At 39.2% G+C, this 21437-nt stretch overlaps 2 protein-coding genes across 3 annotated transcripts; both read right to left on the reverse strand.

The window, feature by feature from the left end:
- Positions 1-12: 12 nt before the first annotated feature.
- Positions 13-1776, reverse strand: LOC103973914 (PAN domain-containing protein At5g03700). Its single transcript, XM_009388588.3, has 2 exons — positions 1156-1776; positions 13-1081 (listed from the first exon to the last, which is right to left on the reverse strand). Exons 1-2 carry the CDS (start codon positions 1543-1545, stop codon positions 101-103), a joined length of 1371 nt encoding a protein of 456 aa, XP_009386863.2. The 5' UTR covers positions 1546-1776; the 3' UTR covers positions 13-100.
- Positions 1777-4771: 2995 nt separating this feature from the next.
- Positions 4772-19228, reverse strand: LOC103973913 (protein RETICULATA-RELATED 5, chloroplastic). Of its 2 annotated transcripts, XM_009388585.3 has the most exons (7): positions 18492-19228; positions 12201-12330; positions 10812-11342; positions 8428-8535; positions 7635-8183; positions 7015-7137; positions 4772-5594 (listed from the first exon to the last, which is right to left on the reverse strand). In XM_009388585.3, exons 1-7 carry the CDS (start codon positions 19211-19213, stop codon positions 5430-5432), a joined length of 2328 nt encoding a protein of 775 aa, XP_009386860.3. In that variant the 5' UTR covers positions 19214-19228; the 3' UTR covers positions 4772-5429. The 2 variants fall into 2 exon arrangements, with proteins under 2 accessions (XP_009386860.3, XP_009386861.3); XM_009388586.3 differs by lacking the exon at positions 4772-5594 and having other exon boundaries at positions 7642-8183.
- Between the last annotated feature and the right edge of the window lie 2209 nt (positions 19229-21437).

Below are 21437 nucleotides of genomic sequence, written 5' to 3' on the forward strand. Positions count from 1 at the left end.
TTAAACAAAACATTTTATGCCATCAATTCAAATGATTTTTTCTTCAAAATTATGGAAAATGTTAGCCCAATAGAAGCAGATCAGAAAAATGTTGCAGTGATCAGCTGTTATTAGTTCCCGAATCTACTGATCTTTTACGAATTTTAAAGAAATAGTACACAAGTCCTCCCAGAATTACACACAGCGCCACCGCGTCCACCACCCCGCCCACGATGAGAACCTTCGTCACCAGACTAGCGGAAGTCTCATGGCGTGCGCTTCCTTTCCTTGCGACCTTTATCCAGTAGCTGGACTCAGTCGCCCCCACCTCGACTTCTCGAGCACCGCCGACCAACGCGTACCGTGAACACCACTCTCCCGTGCCGACGCCATGGCCGTTCGTGTGCAGGGCCGCGGCACACGAGCAGTCTTCCAAGCAAGAGGCCAAGCATTCCTCCTTGCTAACATTGGACGCCGATGATGAAGTTCTTAGCACGGTGACGACGCTCCGCAACTCCACCATCTCCACCTCCGAGCTCGACAACCCACAGAAGCTGGTGCTGTACTCCATCCCTGAGAGTTGCAGATACGCGCAGGTGTTGGTGGAAGAGCATATCCCGTATGGTCCACAGGGAAGAGGAAGATCGCACAACTCGAGTGCGCGACACGACGGCTCAAACTTGCCATGGCTTGCCGAGTAGTAGTAGAGCCCCAGGTTGCCTTTGCTCCCCAAGGCTAAGAATCTGACTGCCCCGGACTTCATTGCCAGGATTTGAGCGATCTTCCACGAGTTCACGTCGAACACCTTCAGCCCTGTCGAGCCCACTCTGGTATACGCAATGCTCCTGCCTGCTCGAGGCTGGAGCTCCCAGTACGAGTACCTCTCGCCTCTCCAGTTCAGGTAGGCCACGAGCTTATCCTTGTGGACTTCCAAGGAGTAGAATGATGAGGAATTGACCGGGAAAGAAGTCAGCCGAGAGGACGCGTTAAGTCGCTGCCCCCACAGCATTGTGTTCGTCGGATGCTCGAAGCTCTGCCATCTGGTTTCGTTCCGTGCGTCGGCAAGGACGAGGTTGCCTGTGTTCTTTTTGAGGAGGAGACTCTGTTTCACACGCAAGGGGTGGGTTAGAATGAGGACCAAGAAACTGGAACCAGAGATCACGATATAGATATCACCTTCACGCCAAGCCCGGAGGTGCCCGAACGCCACCCGATTCGACCGGCGCGGTCCATCAGTTGCAGGTCGCCGTCAGGGGTCAGTTCGAGGACGCATCTGCCGGCGGGAATGAACTTGGCAACATGGTCGGAAGCCCACACCTTGACGTCCCCGAGGAGAACGACAACGGAGCAGGAGTAGCCGGCGCCCGCGATGGCCTCGACGCTCAGCGCCGCCCTGAAGTCCGGGGGAGCGTTCCCGGCCGCGAGGACGAAGGCTCTTCCCACGAAGCCCGGCTGGTACGCGGAGGGAACCGGGATGGTGACTCGGCCGCCGACAGGGAAACTTAACGCAGAGAAGACACGAGGGAGGAAGGCAAAGAGGAGGAAGAAGACACAGCGGAGGCCCATACGGGAGTTACTGCAATGAGAAGGCGGAGGAGAGGGATGAGTTATGGGGAAATGTGAGAGTGGGATTAGGGTGGAGAGAGGTATTGGGAAGAGGATTTGGAAGCTTCTTGGTTGGCTTTTTGAGAAGCGCAATAATGTAGGGAGGCAGTGGGCACAGATTTCGTGGGCGAACACCTGCGGGCGTAAGAGCAAATGGCAGTGGAGAGTGCAGGGAGCGTGGGCCCCGCTTGCCTTTTCGCTGTGGGTGGCTGTGGGTCCCTGTCTACTTTGGACTTTGGTCTCCATGAGCGTGCTGTTGGCAATCATTAAATCGATGCGGACATGCCGCCTTTATAAGAATAATTTATATTCAATTTGATAATTTGGAATTCACATGGAGTTACATCGTATATAAGAAAATATCATCAAAAAAAAAATTCTTTCTCCTGTATAAATAAAACGTAACATATCAAACACAAAAGAATATTTTGATCAAGAAGGTTACAACATATATTTTAAATATTTTTATCTAAAATAAATATATCGAGTACGGTATATGTTATTGTCTGATTTATTATATATATACATGAACATGTCATGGTCAAAGAAGTTTGCTTGTAGCCCTCCCGATGTTATTGTATGTAGCATGATAAGTTACATCAAGTGCATGAAGATGTTTTCATCAAGAAAACCACATCAAGTTCCTTTAGTTGTTTTTGCATGAGGACACTTTTGGTCGAGTAGCGCATACTTTTAGCTGAGAAGATAAAAATACTTTTGGTCGGTAAGAACACAAAAAGATATTTTAGCTAAGAAGATGGCATTGGAGGCTGTGGATACTTGTGGTCAAGGCAAGTGCATTAAGTGCATGAAGATGCTTTCGATCGAAGAGGTTTCATCAAACACTCTAAATGCCTTTGCTCGAGGTGGACCATCCCATTCAGAGGTTGAATAGTGACGTTATTAGTTTGAGGATATTAAATTGATTCGTCCATATCTTAGTTGATATGATAAAATATAAAGATACTGTTGAACTTTCAGCCCATCTAACCTTTTTACACTCCCATCTCCTCTTCCTCCTCCCATGTGTCCAGAAGAGGAAAACTGAATTGATGTCAAAAAGAATGGGTTATACATAAAAGATATGATATAATTCCTACAAATGTAACAAAAATGAGTTTTCTTGATCTTTTCTTTTATTTGATTAGTATCTCATAAATAGATTCATCCATATCTTTGTTGATATGATAAAATATTAAAGATATGATTGCACTCTCATCCGATATATTTTTTTACGATCCATCTCCTTATCCTCCTCTCATGTTTAGAAAAGAAAAAAATGATGTATTAATGAAAAAAAGGATGGGTTATATAGAAAAAAGGATGGGTTATATAGAAAAAATATAATATAATTCTAATAAATTTAATAAAATATATATATCAAAATTTTAGTGTCCAATTTAAATGAGAATGAGATAGATTGTTTTCGATTAGTGATTTAGGATACACGAATAGAGTCGGAGGTAAAAAAAGTTTGTCGCTTGACCTAACAAGCCTTTGTCGAGATAATTATGTTAAGTTTATTATGTATCGTACAATAAACAAATACAATTTACCTATATACTCTTAGCAAAAATATGAGCACTTTATTATATTAAAACAATCTATTGAGATTACTCGAAAAAAAAAAGAGGCTATTATAATTAGTGTGGCTTACTATCATCTTCTTAGGTGTTTTCAAAAATTACTATCCACAATTTCAAAACATGAATTGTATATTCTTAATTTTTTTATTTGTTATCGAATATATTTAAATTATTACAAGCGTAATCAACTCCTTTCTCATATTTGTATTATTTTATTAGTGTCTATCATTCTCTTTAACTATTATCCTCTTATTTATTTTTTATTATAATATATGATTATACTTTATCTATTAAAATTTATCAAATCTATGATTCTATTAGTTTATTCATTGGTTCAATCGATGACCAGATCTAATGTCAAGATAACTGTGTACAAGAATCATGCAGGTTATAAAGAGCCATGAACTATTTTCTTGGTGTCATCATGAATCGAATTGAAAACATAAATAATCTCTGGTTGAATCCACAATCAGAGGACAGTATAATTAATTACTAGATTCACCAATACAGATATGAATCCCACCAGTGTCGGCGAGAATCTCGTCATTGATAACCTAATCCCGTCGGCAAAATGTGCCCAATAAATTCCAATAAATCAAAAAAATATTTGTTGTTTTAGAAAAGTAATGCTCGAGAAGACTATGTTATACATGAAAAGCTACAGTTGTTTCATTTCCATTGTAGTCAAACTCACCATATCTATCACGTAACAACTCAGATTTCTCACGCCAACATTGAAGTAACAAATATTTGAGAAGAACAAGAAAATTTCTAACCGCACGGAAAAAAGGGATCATCAAACATTTTACAGTGAAGAAACGAGACCACATTGGCGACTAAATTACTGCAGCTTAAATAAAGTTTAAAGATCATAACTTCAAAACCTTTTGTTCTCAGCTTGTAGGAAACCACTGCAGCAGTTCTGATAACAACATGCATGTGTTTCTTCGGTAAAAAAAAAAAAAAAAAAGCTGTATTCAAAAGAAAACTACGGAGGATAGCAAAAAAATATTCTGAAGAAGGTCAAATAAATATAAAGTTGATAAATTGCTCCATTAACAAGAAAAAATAATTATATGGTCAGAGGGCAAAGATTTTTTTTTTATGTGAAAAGCAGGGTTCTTTTCAGCGAAAAAATATGCACAAGGCGAAAAATAACAGGTGGCTTACGGAAACTTAGAAACGGGATTATTGGTTGGTTATACATGTAACAAGGGTAAATACCAAGTATGCTTCATGAGTGATTCATCTGTCACAAAGAAACAACTGCAACAACAATGTAAAATTACAAAGATTTTACATAAAATTATTCAGGTACGAAACTATTAGACCATAAAACAAAAAAGGAAAAAGAAAACAATTGCAACAACAATGTAAAATTTCAAAGATTTTACATAAAATTTTTCAGGTACAAAACTATTGGATCATAAAACAAAAAACTCTCCACTTTAACATGCACCTTTAGTACTAAAGAGGTAAAAAACAGACCATTATTAAAATAATGCTTCACTTTTGCAACAGACCATTATTAAAAACAGACCATTATTAAAAAACAGATCATGAAACAAAAAAGGAAAAAGAAAACAATTGCAACAACAATGTAAACTTAGAAAGATTTTACATAAAATTATTCAGGTACGAAACTATTATACCATAAAACAAAAAAGGAAAAAAGAAAACAATTGCAACAACAATGTAAAATTACAAAGATTTTACATAAAATTATTCAGGTACGAAACTATTGGATCATAAAACAAAAAACTCTCCCCTTTAACATGCACCTTTAGTATTAAAGAGGTAAAAAACAGACCATTATTAAAATAATGCTTCACTTTTGCTTGACCAATGATGTAGGTATAGGAGATTGATCAGTGACCACACCAATTTAAGATAATGGGTATGAAGCTTCAGTAGGTAAAAAATTATAATTTGCATGCCCACCTCACTGAATATTAAACTTTGTGCAGGAACATAATCAAGCATAAAGCAGCAGAGTTCCAAGATCTTGTCATCTTAGTCTTGGGCAAAAAGTCTTTTTGGATTGAAGAATAGAATATTTCCATTAGTGGAGGGTGCCCAAAACTCTAGACAGATCAAACAGGCCAGAATTGCAAATTTTTAGATCTCAAGAAAGAAGGCCCAAATAATTTTGCTTTGATTACCAAAAATACTGCATATTGTATAGGTCAATGATGATTTTAAACCTCCAAGTTGTCTGATTGCGCTTTGCGGCGAAGGGGATGCATTACTGATCAGACATTATGTAGGGGTGTCACCTGACTGATTGTTGCTTTCATCAACCTCGTTTACCTTGTCAGAGCTGCATTCTAAGAGTGGGATATCAGGTGTATCTACAACCTGATCAGGTACAGCTTCTTTGTTATGTGTCTGTAATCCAGTAAATCGTGCAAGATCGACCCATTGCTGCAAATAGAAAGCAAGTAAATCAGGTGAAGATGAGATAATACTAGCACTGCTGCATAAGCTTTCCGATTCATATAACCAGAACGACAACATTAATCAAAACTTGGAAAACTGAGAAAAAAATCAGCAGAATAATTTTCTTCACGTGACATCTGCTTAGCATGTGTTGTTGAAACCAAGTTTCCCTGTCAATTAAAAGTCAACATTCACGTTTAGCAGGCCTATTTGCCTGATTGTGGAGGTTAATGCAACCCAAGTAATTCAGCTTAAAGAGTTGCCAACCTGTACACTGTATAACTAATGTAGCATTGCATGTATTTGGTCATAAAAGCAAAATATCTATAAATTTGTAATGATGCTGGGGTTTGGTGATCTAAAGCAAAAGGTTAGCTAATAGTAAGTAAAAGCTCACAGCAAATTCATTAAGAAACAGAACAAAGTTGCTTATCTCTAGCCTATTGAAAACTCTGATTATCTCAATTAGAGAACCAATATTATTGTACTGTTGGCCTCAGCAATAAAAGAATGAGCAGACAATGGGATAAATTTCTAAAAGAACAGAATCTCCAAAGAACTACCTCAAGAAACTGCAGAACATAAGAGGACACTTGCAGAGTGATGTCTAATCTTAAAAAAAGAGTTTTTTTTTTATTTTCAACATGTCTAAATAGATTTTTATTTTTTTTCTGAGACTTATAGACTGTTTTCATCCATGTTTTGATGTCCTAATAATGACAGCACACTCTAGTGTTGAAACATCATATATTATCACTACTTTTAAGATTTATCTCTTGCTAGATAAGAATTGATAAGATAAGATTTCAATCCAATCTTTAAAAAGTCAATTGGATGTCCATAGCCCTGATAGCAGTTGAATTGTTTTTAAGTAGTCTATCTAATAAAATCCTGCATGACTGAGATGTGTATAGCACAATGAGTTTTTAATAAAGAAACGATATTTTAGATTAGGTAACTATGATTATCTTCCTTCTTTGTCTCTGATGGGAATTCTTCCAAATTCATTGCAACTTCATCAAAAAAATTTATCCCTTGCCTTTTCAATCTAATTTCATAAATTGAGCATCTTTAGTTATTTCTGGCATTAACTTGGTGGTAAATATATTCAAAATCAAATTAGAGTGTAAATATGGACCATGCTTTAGAATTTCATGTTACCACTTGGTGTGCACTACTTCAACTGGGCATTGATTCTTAAAATATTAAAATTCTTAATATTCTTTGGTGTGTGCTGGCCTGTCTATGCTAGTCCCATTTATAGCATACCATAAAATGAATAGAAAAACAGTGCACAACATATTCCCCCTCCTAGTATATCATAATCACAGGTTTCTTGTGTGCCAAAAACAAATAGAGAATATATCACCAGACGAACAGATCCAGAATTTAAGACTCTACTAACCTGTGTTCCCCAGTATGAGTTGATTGTGCGGACAGTGAAAGACAATGCATTTACAAGTAGCAGTCCACTGTTGTAAGATAACAGATAATCTGAAAGTCGGTGCTCCACTATTCCAGCGATTATCTGCACATTTAGGTTCTCAGGTTGATGATTTGAAAGTAGTTGTACAGTAACATGAACTCAAAGAATGCTCTGAAATACTGTCAATAAGGACTGACAATTGTCTTGAAGAAGAATTTCTACCTTCAACAGTTCTTAATTGATGATTAAACACTAAATGATGACATCACCAAGTTATGACTAGCATAGTTATCACCGAGTTATGACTAGCAAAAACCATGGACATTATTACACTGCACATTCCACATATCTTGAAGATAGAGTGCCAAATCAATTGCATAAATTGGCATATGCCAACTAAAGCAGCAACCAGCAGGCATATTCTTGCACTAGGAAGAGTCAGAACATGTTTAACTACTTTGAGATGGGTCCAGGTAACAGGACGAAGGAGAGAAAGATAAGAAGCATTAATTGATTCTGGAAACTATTTAGAATGCATAACTGCTAACTAATGCATACATGAACTGATTTTATCAAACTAAAGCTGCCAAATTAAGAACCTGATACCGCAGGTTTGCTGATGTTCCGAGAAAGCATCCATATACAATTGCTGATTTAAATATTGGAGATCTTTTACGTCTGCTATTTACAGTTAATGCAGGTTTCAGAGTTCCACGAACAAAATACAGAACATCTGATGCAATTCCAGCACCAATACTAGAGATAAATCCAACACCAGCGAGTTTCAAACCACCAACAATTACCGATGCAAATCTTTGAATCGAATTCCAGTCTTTACCCACAATACTCTTCTGAAAGGCATTATCTGGAATTGATCCTAGAAGGCCCTTTAGTAATTCAAAGCTCTCAAGAGAGGAACTGTCATCAGCATAAGTTAGAAATGAAAGGGTTGGGGCAGGAAGCCACACAGTAAAGAAGTCAACAACGGAACCTCTGATTGTGTCTGTTAAAACATAATCAATTTCTTCAAGAAAACGTCCTTTACGTCTTTCATATTGTGCTAAAAGAGTTGTTGTTATAGAAATAGCCTCTTCTATGGCCAACCTATGCAGAAATTTAGGATCTGCCAGAAGTCTTTCCCGGAATCCCTGAAAGAGAAAACTAATTGAATGAAGACAAGTCAAACAATACACACACAAACAAAAGCAATGTTCCTTGACTCTGTTCATATGCTACTGTAGCTAGTAGCCTAGTACCACAAACAAATTTTGAGCTCATTGTTTTTAAATATGAACTAGGAACTCTTAAGATGCTCAGTAATTTAATGGATCTTTAACACATCATGGCTTACAGAGTAAAAAATAAAAACGTGAGAGGGAAGATGTCCTTTACTTGGAATCTGTGAATGAGTTCTGAGACTAAAGGATACTTCTCGAGGTCAAAAAAGTTCTGCAGTATCTCTGGCGAGACTATTCCAAGATCCAATCCTGTCTGAAGGTCCTGTTAAAAGAAGAAAGTCGAGAATTCAGCAATAAAGTGTATTGCCCAAATGCTACGTCACGGAAAACATAAATAAAATAAATCAACTACCTAAAGCTGTCCAGGAGATCAGGTTTTAAAGAATATTCATCTCCAAGAACAAAGAAGTCAGCAGTAGGATAACTATGGACAGGGCTAGTCATTACACAAAAATGTTGAGCGAACACTGAATAATGTGGTCTCATTGCATTGATCATCTCGATCCAATTAATAAACTGGCCAGGCTTGGGCCTCTGCCTGGCTGAAGGGGTGATAATAAATTTTTAGGTTTATCACATATATAATACCGATGGGTATTTGTGTATGCAGTCCTCAAGAGTTCATATATGCATGCATATGATTGAAATAGTGGATATTTGCCTGTATCTCCCTTGAAAATTTGTATTTGCACCCTATAAAATAGAGGGTAGATGTGTATGTATCTCCTAAAGTTATATAAATGCCTCAATCCTAAGAAACTGTGGTTCAACAAGTTTGAGAGACATTAAGGAGCAAGAGTTGAATGTCTTATTGAGTTTTGCCCTTTCCCGACCTTGCGGAAAAGAAAAGTGTACATTCAAGTTTGCTAAAGGATGTGCTGGGAGAGTCTTGCTACAAATACATGCTGTTTTACAGGGTAGACATGTAAACACAAACTTCCTAAAGGTATATGTTCAAATACTTATAGCTTGACGGTTATATATGCATATAAATAAATTTTGAATCTCACCATGACTTGAAATATATAAGCTGAGTTTCTTTAATAATGCACACATTATCGTACACCTATCTGATGCCTTTTTATCTCTCCAGTTTAAGGCATGGAAATGTTGGTTATAAATTGAATCTAACAGCACAAACAAGATTAAAAGTTTAGCTATTAGCATTATGTATTTTAATGAAATAAAAAGAGGCTTAAACCTTATTTCTCAACCTAAGTCTCAAAAAGGATTCTTGGACTAAGCTTGCACCTAAGTTGTTAAATTTATGTTGGCTTTGTCCTAGTAATTTAAATAGGCACCCAAGCGCTCGCCTAGGCACTCGAGTGAGGTGAGGCGAGGCTCGAGCGCCTCAAGGTTTGCTCAGGCGGTATGCTTTAGTGAAGCGCCGCCTGGGCACTTGCCTGAACCCAGGCACCAGGCACCTCGAGCGAGCGCCCGATTAAAGCAAAGCAACCGAACCAAACTTGATAGTCTAGTTCGATTGAACAATAGCTTAGTTGGTACGATTGAACCAACTAACCTAAATAGCTTTATTAAAGCTACGTACACAAAATCCCTTCAACCCCCCCCCCGGCCAGGGTCGCAACCCCGACCCATAAACCCTACTTCATGCACAGTCGCTGTCTCCACCGCCAATGCACAGGACCAACGCTTCCTCTGCCACTAACGGACGGATTCATAAGTCTAGTTTTTGTGCACAGTTCCCTCTGCCACCACTGCTTTCGTGTACAACTCCTTCCACCGTCGAGGGAGAGGATTGCAGCTTCCTTCACCACCGACAAACGCATATAAAGCTTCCTCCACCCACAACGTCGTCGTCCACCGCTTAAAGCTTTCTTCGTGGCTGTTGTTGTCGTCCGCAGCTCCATCGCCACTACTATCGTCCAAAGCTTCCTCTATCACTGCTACTGATGTCTGTAGCTTCCTCCGTCGCTGCTTCTGTCGTTCGCAGTTTCCTCTATCGTCGTTTGAAAGCTCCTCCATCACCACCGCCCTCTCCTTCCCCACTTTCCACCATCAATAATTCTTTTCTTCCCTCTAACTGCTGTTAATTATGGATTAAATACTGTTAACAATAGATTATTAACTATTGTTACCATATAATAGTCCTTATTTAGATTTTAGCACGGCTAATCTCTATTTATTGTTGAGTCTTTTGATATTTTTATTATTAGAATATTGATAATGTAACTTGGTATTTTAGATCTTTTCAATTTAATATCATATTTTATTTATATAATCATATTTATCAATTGTATTATATATTTTTTATATTTTAATATTTCAGAGTACCTCGCTTCACTCGAGTGGGTGCCTAGGCGAGAGTACTTAGGGCATTTTGGGACCTTCGCACCTAGCACTTTTTAAATCACTACTTTGACCTCATTAAGAGCCTCAAGGTCCAGGGCCAACAAACCAAAGCTCAAACAATTGATATTCGTAGGCAAAATCCAAAATTTAGCTTCTTACAGTGACTAAAAAATCATAGGACAACAATTTGACAGCCAAGGATAGTAACACATGGTAATCAATTACCTGAGGTAGGGCTTCCCGTCTTCGACCAGCTGCATTCATTACTCGAGCAATTTCGGCACGGTCGAAGCAATTTCTACTGCAAGGTTTAGCAGCAGAGTACCACAAGAAATCAGCAATAGGAACTTCACCTTCTCTGCGTATCTGTTGTCTCTCAGGATCAAGTAGAATGATAGCTTGGTTTTTCTTTTGCAGTTTCTTTGATATTCTAGCAGGAATTCCTGTTCCTCTTGATCCATAAATTACATGGCTTGCACCAGTTATAACTACAAGCATGCCTGCTGAACTGCCATCACTTGCAGCTTTCATGATACTCTGGGACATATTATATTCATCAACAACTCTTGCCTGTGCAGATAGGTATGAACTAGGACCAAAGAGAACAGATGGGTCTGAAGAAATCCTGTCTATCAGTGACCTGCCAGAGATAGAAGTGAAGCCAGAGATGAAGCCTGAGCCAGCTGGAGGAGCATATAACTTGCGTTCTTCTTTAGAAAGGCCTCGGATTCCTTCAGCTTGAACAGTTCTTAGGACCTAACAAATTTAGCAGAAAAAAATGAATGTTCTCTTGACAGATCCAAAAATGCACAAACAGATGGTTATGAATATGTAAAAATTAATATCCATAAAGCAAACAGACCAACAAAGTAGTTAACAAAGTTCGGCAGTTAATTAATTCTAGCAATAATATCTGCAAGATGATAAGTTCAAATAAGAGGAAAGGTATACATCTCAAACAGAAAGTTTAGCTCACTGTCTATAATCTCAGCAAAAGTGAAGGAGAATCCCAAGTGAAACCAAGCATTCATATGTTCCTTCCAGTTCATTGTAATATGATGAGAAAAATGAGGTTATCATTAATTTGAAACTAGAAAGAAACAAACAAGAAAAGAAAGGCATATAAGTTGGAAGGAAAAATAATTCCTGAAAAAAAAAATATAGTGAAATTCTGAGTGGACGCATGGAGCAGGACCATATGTTGGTGAGGTACAAATCCTATAGTTAGAGTACCAGTTATAATAATTGAAGAAATATGGGCAAACAATGGAAACTGAACCTAAACATGTTGGATTTCACATTGGCAACCAAAATGGGTAAAAATAAAAGGATTTTGAACTGAAATGGTGGAGATGTGCCAATCATAAGTGGACAAAGTGAGTATATAAATGAAAAAAATGCAAGATAATATTATATTCAGAATAAGTTAATGCTGTTATGTCTCTAGTTTTCAAAACATCATATTGAAAGGTTACATGCAAAAAAGTATCCATTTATTTGATTAATACGGAAAAGCTATTGACATGCATGGATGAGAGAAGAGTGGCATTAAGCATAGAAGTTCACATTTTGATGTTATGCACATGGATATCTTCAATTGCAAGGGTAAATTACTTTCAGTGGAGTACCACAAGCAACAAGCTTTACTCCATTGTCACGGCAGTAATTCAGAAGAGGTTCATACTCCTGCCAGCGTTCAGATGGCCAATGAAAAGTGTAAGACCTCAAGCTTCCTCCATCAATTCTGCCAATGACATATAGCTTTTCCAATAAGAGTGCACGAGAAAATAAACTGAGAATGAGATTTAAAACAATATAGTAAAAGATCAGACTTTACTACAGTAATAATGATCCTGGGTCAATTTATACTTGATAATCAACTAATAGGTTGACAAATAAGGAACCATATGAATATAAGTCAGCAATAGCTATGAAGAGATGACAAAATGGTTAATAAAAATTATTGCGTTGCTCCTAAAAAAGTACACACAAACTTAACATGCCTTGTAGAATTAATAGAAAGGAACAAGAAGTTGTACAAAAGGCTGAATGCTACACTAGAAAGGGAAACAAAAGGAATTTGACGAGGAAAGAAACACAATAAGCAAATCAAAAGACTTCAGGTGCGGTAATTATGATATCCAATGGGGTACCACATCCAAGGTGAACTATAGCTTGAGATAGTATATAAGCCACTTAACCACCTCCAAAATGCATGTTTTAAGTAGTCCTGCCTGAGGGACCCATGTTATTTTGAGCTTTGACATGACAAATATAATATTCATATATCAGAGCAACAACAGTAGAGTGTAGGATCATGTTAAAACCTATTGTGTGCCTTTCCAAATCTCCAGTCTTGCAGAGGCAAGCATCATATGTAATGGAAATAGTTTGGTGGGTGATGAGACCTATATAATCCTACAACATCTACAAGAATTCCGATGATCCAGTATATGACCTTTGCATGACCTACAAAAGATGTTAGATATATGAGTGGATAGATAACAATACTAAAAAGTCTCCATAAGATGTGGGTTATATTTTGAGATAAAATGAGTCACTACCTAACATCGAAAGGCATCTTTTCAGTACTCTATTTGACTAGGGGTTTGGTCTATGTTTTGCTTTAAGCATATATCATAATAATAACTATAGCAACATGGTGAAGGTAAAGTTGTTAGTCCCAAGGAATCTAGTAGAAGAATGATGTTTGATTAACACTTAGACAAAGACAACAATCAGGGACACAACCAAGTTTCCTACGTAAAGGGTACAAAAGAGGATATACTTGTATATTTACCATAGGACAATATTATAATTCTAATGCGGTCAAATATATGATAAGTAAATCTTATATCCAATACTGCCTAGGTTGAAAATAATGAAGTTTTGGAAAATTTGTCATAAAGTCTAGCTTGACCCATGACAACAATAGTGTATCTTAGCGAGAAAGAAAAGGAAAAAGAAAAAAAAGAAACAGCACTTCCATATTCACCTTGTAGTGAAACTTCCATGAACAAGATCCCATATCAGCAACTGCCATATTGCCATACGATAAACCAAAGAAAGAGCCATCTTGGTCGATGAATGGAGTGATAGGCAAGAATGTAATAAAAATCATACGGACACCTAGAGGGCCAGGAATGGAGCATTTTGTTAGGATCCTTTTATTATCTGAGCTTTTGAATAATGTTTATTGAGTTTGTTTACTTCAGTTGGAATCGGATAGAGATTTATTTAATATTTATTTATTATTAAGAGTCCAAGTCCTGGTGGACTCTAGGTGGAACTCTATAAATAGTGATGTAACCATTTCTTTTCGGTAGAGAATGAAATATTATTCAGTCTTTTGACTAACCCTAGGAGGTCGATTCCCTCGAAGTGATCATCCCTTTTTCCTTCTTTCTTCAACGATAAAACCCTAGGGTCTTATCATTTGGTATCAGAGCAGCAATCCTCGACGTTCTCGCTGCAGTTATCATCATCCCAAAAAAAAGAAAAGGCCGGCAGCCATGCATCCCTGTTTCCCCTCTCCACCATCGCAACTTCCCGGCCAGCGACGACCGCCACCCGCCTCCCAACTGCGACCCTCGCTGCCTCCTTCTCCATCGCTGTCGCTGCTTCCCGACCGCTAGACCACCGTCGCCGCTGCTCCCCGGCCAGCAACCTTCCCTCCTCGCTACCCCATCTCGCTCGAGCGAGAAGGGCCAAGGCCACTGTTTCCCAGCCAACGGACCACCCCCTCATCGCTTCTACCGTCGGCGACGCTGCCCCTAGCTACACCACCATCGCTGCCTCCCCTTGGGTCGTAGCTTCAGCCGCAGCCACAGCCGCTCGACCCTCCCTCCTCGCGACAACCGAAACAGGGCAACTCACCGATTGCCCTTGTTCCCAGCCGTGCTACCACCAATTCTTTTCTCCACCGGCATTCACAACACCGCCGCCTCCCACCCGAGCCACCACCGTTGCCAGCCTTCTCCTCAACCGCTTGCGATCCTTCTGCATCACCAGCGGCTCCTTCTGTGGTGAGATAGAAACAGAGCACCCTCTACTGCCGCAGCCACCGGTCCCTCTACTAATGCATGTGTTAGTTGCCACCATCGCCACCATAACTTCCCGGTCAGCAATGACCGTCGCTCACCTCCCAACTGCGACCCTCGCTGCCTCCCCTTAGGTCTCAACCGCAGCCGTACGACCCTCCCTCCTCGTGGTGATTGAAACAAGGCAACTATGATCGCCGTTGTGCCCTCTTCGTTGTTGGCATCGACAGCGACCGCTACAACCGTCGTTGTTTCCTCAACCGCCCGCGATCCCTCGACGTCGCCAACGCCTCCTTTCGCAATGCGACAGAGACAGGGCAACGCTACCTCCCATCCGCGCAGCAGCCTTATCCTCAACCACCACAGCGATTAGCCCTCGACGGCGCTGCCCCCAGCCACACCATCATTGTTGCCTCCTAGCCCTCAGCAGCAGCGATCCCGCCACGCAGCAACCGCAGCTACATCCTACATCCTCGCAGCAACCCTTCATTCCTACAGTGCTGCCACCGACTGCGTCACAACAGCAGCACCGAATAGGGTAGTGATTAATGCCCTAGTCCCGACACCAGAAACAGGAGTTGAGATTTTAGATTTGTAGTGTTACGCAATGACTACCGACAACTCAGTAAAAGCCCAAATCGAAGCATTGAAAATCAGAATTGAGAACCGGCTGCAAGAAACACTTAATGATTTCGAAAAGATCCTACTGGAGAGCTTCAACAAACTTCAACAAGATGAAAGTTCAAATCTTATATTGAACCGATCTGAAGACACAAGAAAAAACCAAGAACAAGACACAAGCTACCCGCGCATGAAGGTGGAATTTCCAAGATGGGAAGATGGAGATCCGACCAATTGGATCTCTAGGGCAAAAAAAAATTTTCGTTTTTATAGAACCCCAGAAGAATCCAAGGTGGAAATAGCCTCAATCCAGCTAGATGGAGATGCAATCCAATGGTATGATTGGTACGAAACTTTCCATAGAGTCCCCTTATGAGAGCAATTCAAGAGAAGGCTTCTTGTTTGCTTTGGACCATCTGAATACGAGAATGTTGATGGACAGCTTGCTAAAATTCGTCAGATTTCTACAGTATTGGAATATCAATCATCAGAGCAGGTTTGAACGATTGTCAAATCAAACCAGAGATTGGTCTGAACGACAACTGGTGGGTACATTCATCGAAGGATTTAATCCAGATATTCGAAGTGAAGTTAAGGCTCGTCAACCCCGTACTATGATCGCAGCGATATCATTTGCACGTTTACATGAGGAAAAAATCAATAGGGAAAATCATCGAAACAGAAGTGACAACAAACAGATGATCAGCAAGCCACCCGTCCTATCTATTCCCAATCGGAACCCTAACACCCGAAGGCTAACCCGAGAAGAACTCAAGGAAAGATCAACGAAGGGTTTGTGCTGGCATTGTGATGAAAAGTGGAGTAGGGAGCACCAATGTAAACAAAGACAACTTCTAATAATTGAACCAATTAGGGAGGAACAGGAAGTTAACATTGTGGACTCCGATCATGAAGGTATGGATTCTGATGATGATGTTGGACCTATCATACATACAATGCATGCATTAGTCGGCTACTCTAACCCGCAAAATATGTCAGTTTGAGGAACTTTGGAATATCAACATGTTACAGGTTTGATTGATACTGGTAGCACTAATAATTTTATGGATAGTAAGGTTGCCGACCAATTGGCTTACCATATTAAAGACTGTAACAAATTTGAAGTAAAGGTCGTCGATGGACGAATTTTAACCTGTGATAGCAAGTGCTCAAAGATTAAGCTGACTTAGCAGGGCCAAGAGTTGCTTGTGGACTTCTTTTTGCTACCCTTGGAAGACTTCGAAGTAGTGCTTGGAATTGAATGACTATCAACCTTGGGTGATGTTTCGTGGAATTTTTCTAAACTAATCATGAAGTTTTTTATTAATGGAAAGCAGGTGATCCTAAAGGGAAGATGTAGAAGAAAGATCACAACTGCCACTAGCCATCGGATGGAGAGGGTTTTTCAGAAGACTACAACACCGAAAGGCCGACCTATTGCTTACACCATCAAGAAGTGGAAACCATACTTGATTAACGGGTTGTGAAGCGCCGTAGATATCTTGTGACTGAAGTGCTGAAAGAGAAACTCCTTGAGTTTGATGCTGCTCGGCCTTGGGGACAAGGCTGATTTGAAGGGGGAGGAATTGTTAGGATCATTTTATTTTCTGAGCTTTTAAATAATGTTTATTTAGTCTGTTTAGTTCAGTTAGAGTCGGATAGAGGTTTATTTAATATTTATTTATTATTAAGAGTCCAAGTCCTGGTGGACTCTAGGTGGAACTTTATAAATAATGATGTAACCGTTTCTTTTCAACAGAAAATGAAATATTATTCAGTCTTTTGACTAACCCTAGGAGACCGATCCCCTCAAAGTGATCAAGGAGGCTAATCCTCTCGAAGTGATCATCCCTTTTCCCTTCTTTCTTCTACGATAAAACCCTAGGATCTTATCACATTTCCTAAGGGTTAACCCAATCTCACTTGTAAGTCTATTGCAGATTGTTAGTCCAGCTGCAGAATACACAGGAAGTTTAACATTTGACTGCATCTGCAAGGGTTGAATATTAAGACTAGTACCAGCCTAAAATGGATGTTTCAGGTCTTCATCTTGATTTCTTCAGATATTATTCCCAAAAAAGGATCCACAAAAGGTTAAAGAAACCCTATTTTAGTCATAACAAAAAAGATTATCATAACATACATAGTTTAAGGGTAAAGATGAAGCCAGTAAGATGGCAATACTTCTCTTGAACCAATATACATAAAAACAGAAAGTACAGGAAATTAAATTAACTCATAATTCTTCTAAAATACTAAAATAACTACTAAAAATAAGAATAAAATCCATCCAAAATAACTAAAATAAATAAAAGCCTTCTAGAGTTGCACAAAGATGAAATAGACTTTTTTTTTCTTCACCCAATGGCCCAAGGACTAGTATAAATAGCCAAACCCGATATAGTCCAAATTTGACTTGCATAAGAACTAATGCAGACATTTTGCATGAGCCATGATTCTTTTTGGCATACGAAATATGCTCTACATATCTTGTCAGATCCTTGACAACTGCTAATCCACATGGTGGAGAAGGGATCGCATGCCAAGTCAGTAATTCATGTGCTACCCAGCACCCATTTCTTGGCCAAATAAGGCCCTAGATGAGCTGGTCCAATCCTGATACTGCATCGAGTTTAAATAAGCAAAAAATTAGGGCTACTCCCAATTAATTTGGCTAGGTTGGCCCCTTGTAGCTTAACCTTGGATCGAATTAGGATGCTCTTTAACTTTTCACATGGAGTTGCACAGTATTATGTTTAAGAAACTTCAAAATTAGAATGAAGCATATCAGTTCTAGAAATCAGAAAATAACCTTAGTTCGAATTAGGATGCTCTTTAACTTTTCACATGGAGTTGCACATTATTATGTTTAAGAAACTTCAAAATTAGAATGAAGCATATCAGTTCTAGAAATCAGAAAATAACCTTAGTTCGAATTAGGATGCTCTTTAATTTTTCACATGGAGTTGCACATTATTATGTTTAAGAAACTTCAAAATTAGAATGAAGCATATCAGTTCTAGAAATCAGAAAATAAAACAGCACTTATCCATGCACTCAAAAGCAAAAATGATCCTAAAATTTCGAACTAAAACAATCTAAAAGAAGAAGAACTTGTAGCTTTTCGTAACTCTAACCTTATCCAAATTGAGAAAATAATGCTTATTCCAAGAGACAATGTAACAAAAAGTGGACAAGGTCACCAGTTCTCCAAGCTGAAGGAAAAAGAGAAAAGAAGACGAACCTTCCATCCATGAACTGATCAAGCTGTTGTTGGAGATCGATAGGGAACGCCTCAAGGGCCACAGATACGGTCTTCTGCTGCTCCAAACATCGATTCCTAAGATTCTTGACGATCTCCAGCTCAAGAACCCTATCATCTCGATCTGGCACCATCTCGGCCTCCCCCAAGTACACGACGCGAGCGCCCATCAGCTTCTCCCACACCCTCCTCTTGTCCTTCCCCACCGCCTGCGGCTCCCCAATTACCGTCGCGTCATAAACCCTAGAGAGTATCTCCGGCTCCCCCTCCTCCTCCTTCTCCTTCTCCTTTTCCTTCCCTTTGTCCGCGTCTACGACAGTGGGGGCAGAGGCGGCAGCGGGGAGCGGTTCGGGTGCCTTCTCCTCCGCGGCAGCGGCGGCGGCGACCGAGTGGAGGAAGCCCACCGCCATGGCCAACGAGGGCAAGAGCAAGAACTCCCGCCGCTTCGCCATCCCCCGGACCTCGCCATCCCCAGCGTCGGTGTCGCGGCGGAGCGCCGCGGCGGGCCGCGGAAGTATACTTGCCGGTAAGAACTGGCGGGCGAAGCGGTCGCCGGGGCGGCGAGGAGAGGGGCACCGGGCGAGGAACGAGGTTTTGAGATGGGCGATGTTTTGCGAGTTGGCGATCATTTCCACGCGAGCCGCAACACGCCGCCCCTCTATCACAGGGAACGTGGCATCTAACCAATAATAGTTCAACGCCATTCCCACAATACCATTAAATATAATACTGTAAAAGAATTAACATTTAAAAATAAATAAATCTCCCAAATTATATCCTCTTTTTATTTCTGGTCAAAAAAATGCATATACATTTTCTTTTCTCACATTAGATAAAACATTTTAATTTGTAGTATAGATCCTCGTTGGTCAACGTTCTATAACACCAAATTACGTAAGGATGTCGATTACGTGTTGGAATGTCAATCTTAATGTTAATTTTCTATTATAACAAGAATGACACAAGTGGACGGAGGGAGGGACACAAGTGGTGAGAGCGGCCATGGCTGCAGGAAGCTTGAAGCATGAGGACGGATAGACTTCAACGCGTTCCACATACACCACAAGATCCAGCTCATAAAGGCCAACTTGAGTGCTGAGATGCCTGCTGCCGAGGTGGTGGTGACGTGTTCGCACCATCTTCACTGGTTCCTTCTCTCGTGGAGGACAAAATAAGCTCGGCGATCGTCATTCATGTATGTATCAAATTTTGCCTATTTTTACCTGTGCATGATGTTTTATATTAGTAAAAAGAAAACAGTTTAGAATTAAAAATGTGAGCTTAACTTCAAAAGAAAGATATTATTATTATTATTTCATTTATCAGCTTGGATGGGTGTGTTGGGCATTTATCAGCTTGGACGTGGTTTACTTCTCGTGTTTTCCGTGTGTAGAACAAACACATGACCTTATGGGAGCACTGATGTTGACAAGTATTATAATAAATATTAATAATAATAATAATAACTTTCAAGCAAAATTATCATTATATATATATGCACGAATATAACTTAGATATATATTTTTCTATGTCGAGTCTACAAGGAAGTAAAAAAGTACTAAAACAATATAGAGCGGCAAGAAACAAGTCTTAATTATGATATAAGCAACGACACTTAACAATAATTTATTAGTAAGGTTCATTCGTATCTACTTGAGTATGAAAAAAGAATTAAATTTAGAAGGATAAATATGAAATATGATATTTATATTTTTGTAATCACTATAATAAATGAACTTTGTGTTCATCCACGATAGTCCCAAGAATACTTAGGAATGAAACCCCCAGCCAAGTGGGCCCCAGAGTTGTATGGACAAATATGTGCCACGCACGAATCACATGGAAAAATTAACCAACCATATCTGCTGCTGAGGTGGCGGGGACGTGTTCCTACCTGCTTCGCTGATTCTTTCTTTGTCTCTTTCGTGGAGGACAAAATAAGCTTGGAGCTGATCGGTCAAATATGTATCGAATTGTACCTGTGCATGGTGTTCTATATCAGTAAAAGAAAAAGGTTTGTGATTAAAATGTAAGTTAAACAGTAATAAAATAATAATAATAATAATAATAATAATAATAATGTGTTAGACATTTATGATGGATAAACGTGGAAAAGTTCGATGGCCGAACCCATGTCTTTACGTGAAACGAGTAGTGATGATAACGATGATAATATATAATATATATATTTTTAAAAAAAATTATTTTATAAAATTTTGATGTCTTGATCAGTCCGATATCGTCCGAACTCATATGCATAAGATTATTCGAAATATCTTTAAGGTGAAAATATCATGATCTTGAGATATCACATACACAAATATCAAGATCGAAAAAGGTTTTGATCTCTCCGACACTTAAGTTAATAATTTGATATCCCTAATTATGAGTTCGAGTAGTTCTAAAGGAATCCCTTTGCATTAAGTTTAAGATTTCTTCTTATATCTTAGAGGATGCGAAATGAGTTTATGATTACATTTCTCACTATAATAAATGAGAAGAAAGCTTGTGATTGTGTTCCTTGTCATAAAGGATGAGAAGGAAGTTTGTGATTACATTCCTTATGATAATGGATAAGAAGAAAGCTTATGTTTGTCTATTTTAAATCTTCATCCATATAAATAGATGGGTGGAGAGTGACCCAGATCCCACTTGGCAATCATGCATTAGCTGATATTGTATTCCTTATCATTTATCCCCCTGAAGAGGTGCTTTAAGATCCTTGTATGGGGGGCTCAAAGCGCCTCATTTAGTTCATTTATCATGGGAGTATTTGAGATCTCCTATCATGGGTTAAGGTTTTTTTATTCACACATCTTGGATACATTTCGCCCTATACTTTCGCTATAGCAGATTTCTGCTAGCATAGGTTGAGTTTTCCTAGTTCACACATTTCGAGTACATTTTACTGTATGCCTACGTCTAACG

Source organism: Musa acuminata, chromosome BXJ3-1 (assembly GCF_036884655.1).
Source record: "Musa acuminata AAA Group cultivar baxijiao chromosome BXJ3-1, Cavendish_Baxijiao_AAA, whole genome shotgun sequence".
NCBI lineage: Eukaryota > Viridiplantae > Streptophyta > Magnoliopsida > Zingiberales > Musaceae > Musa > Musa acuminata.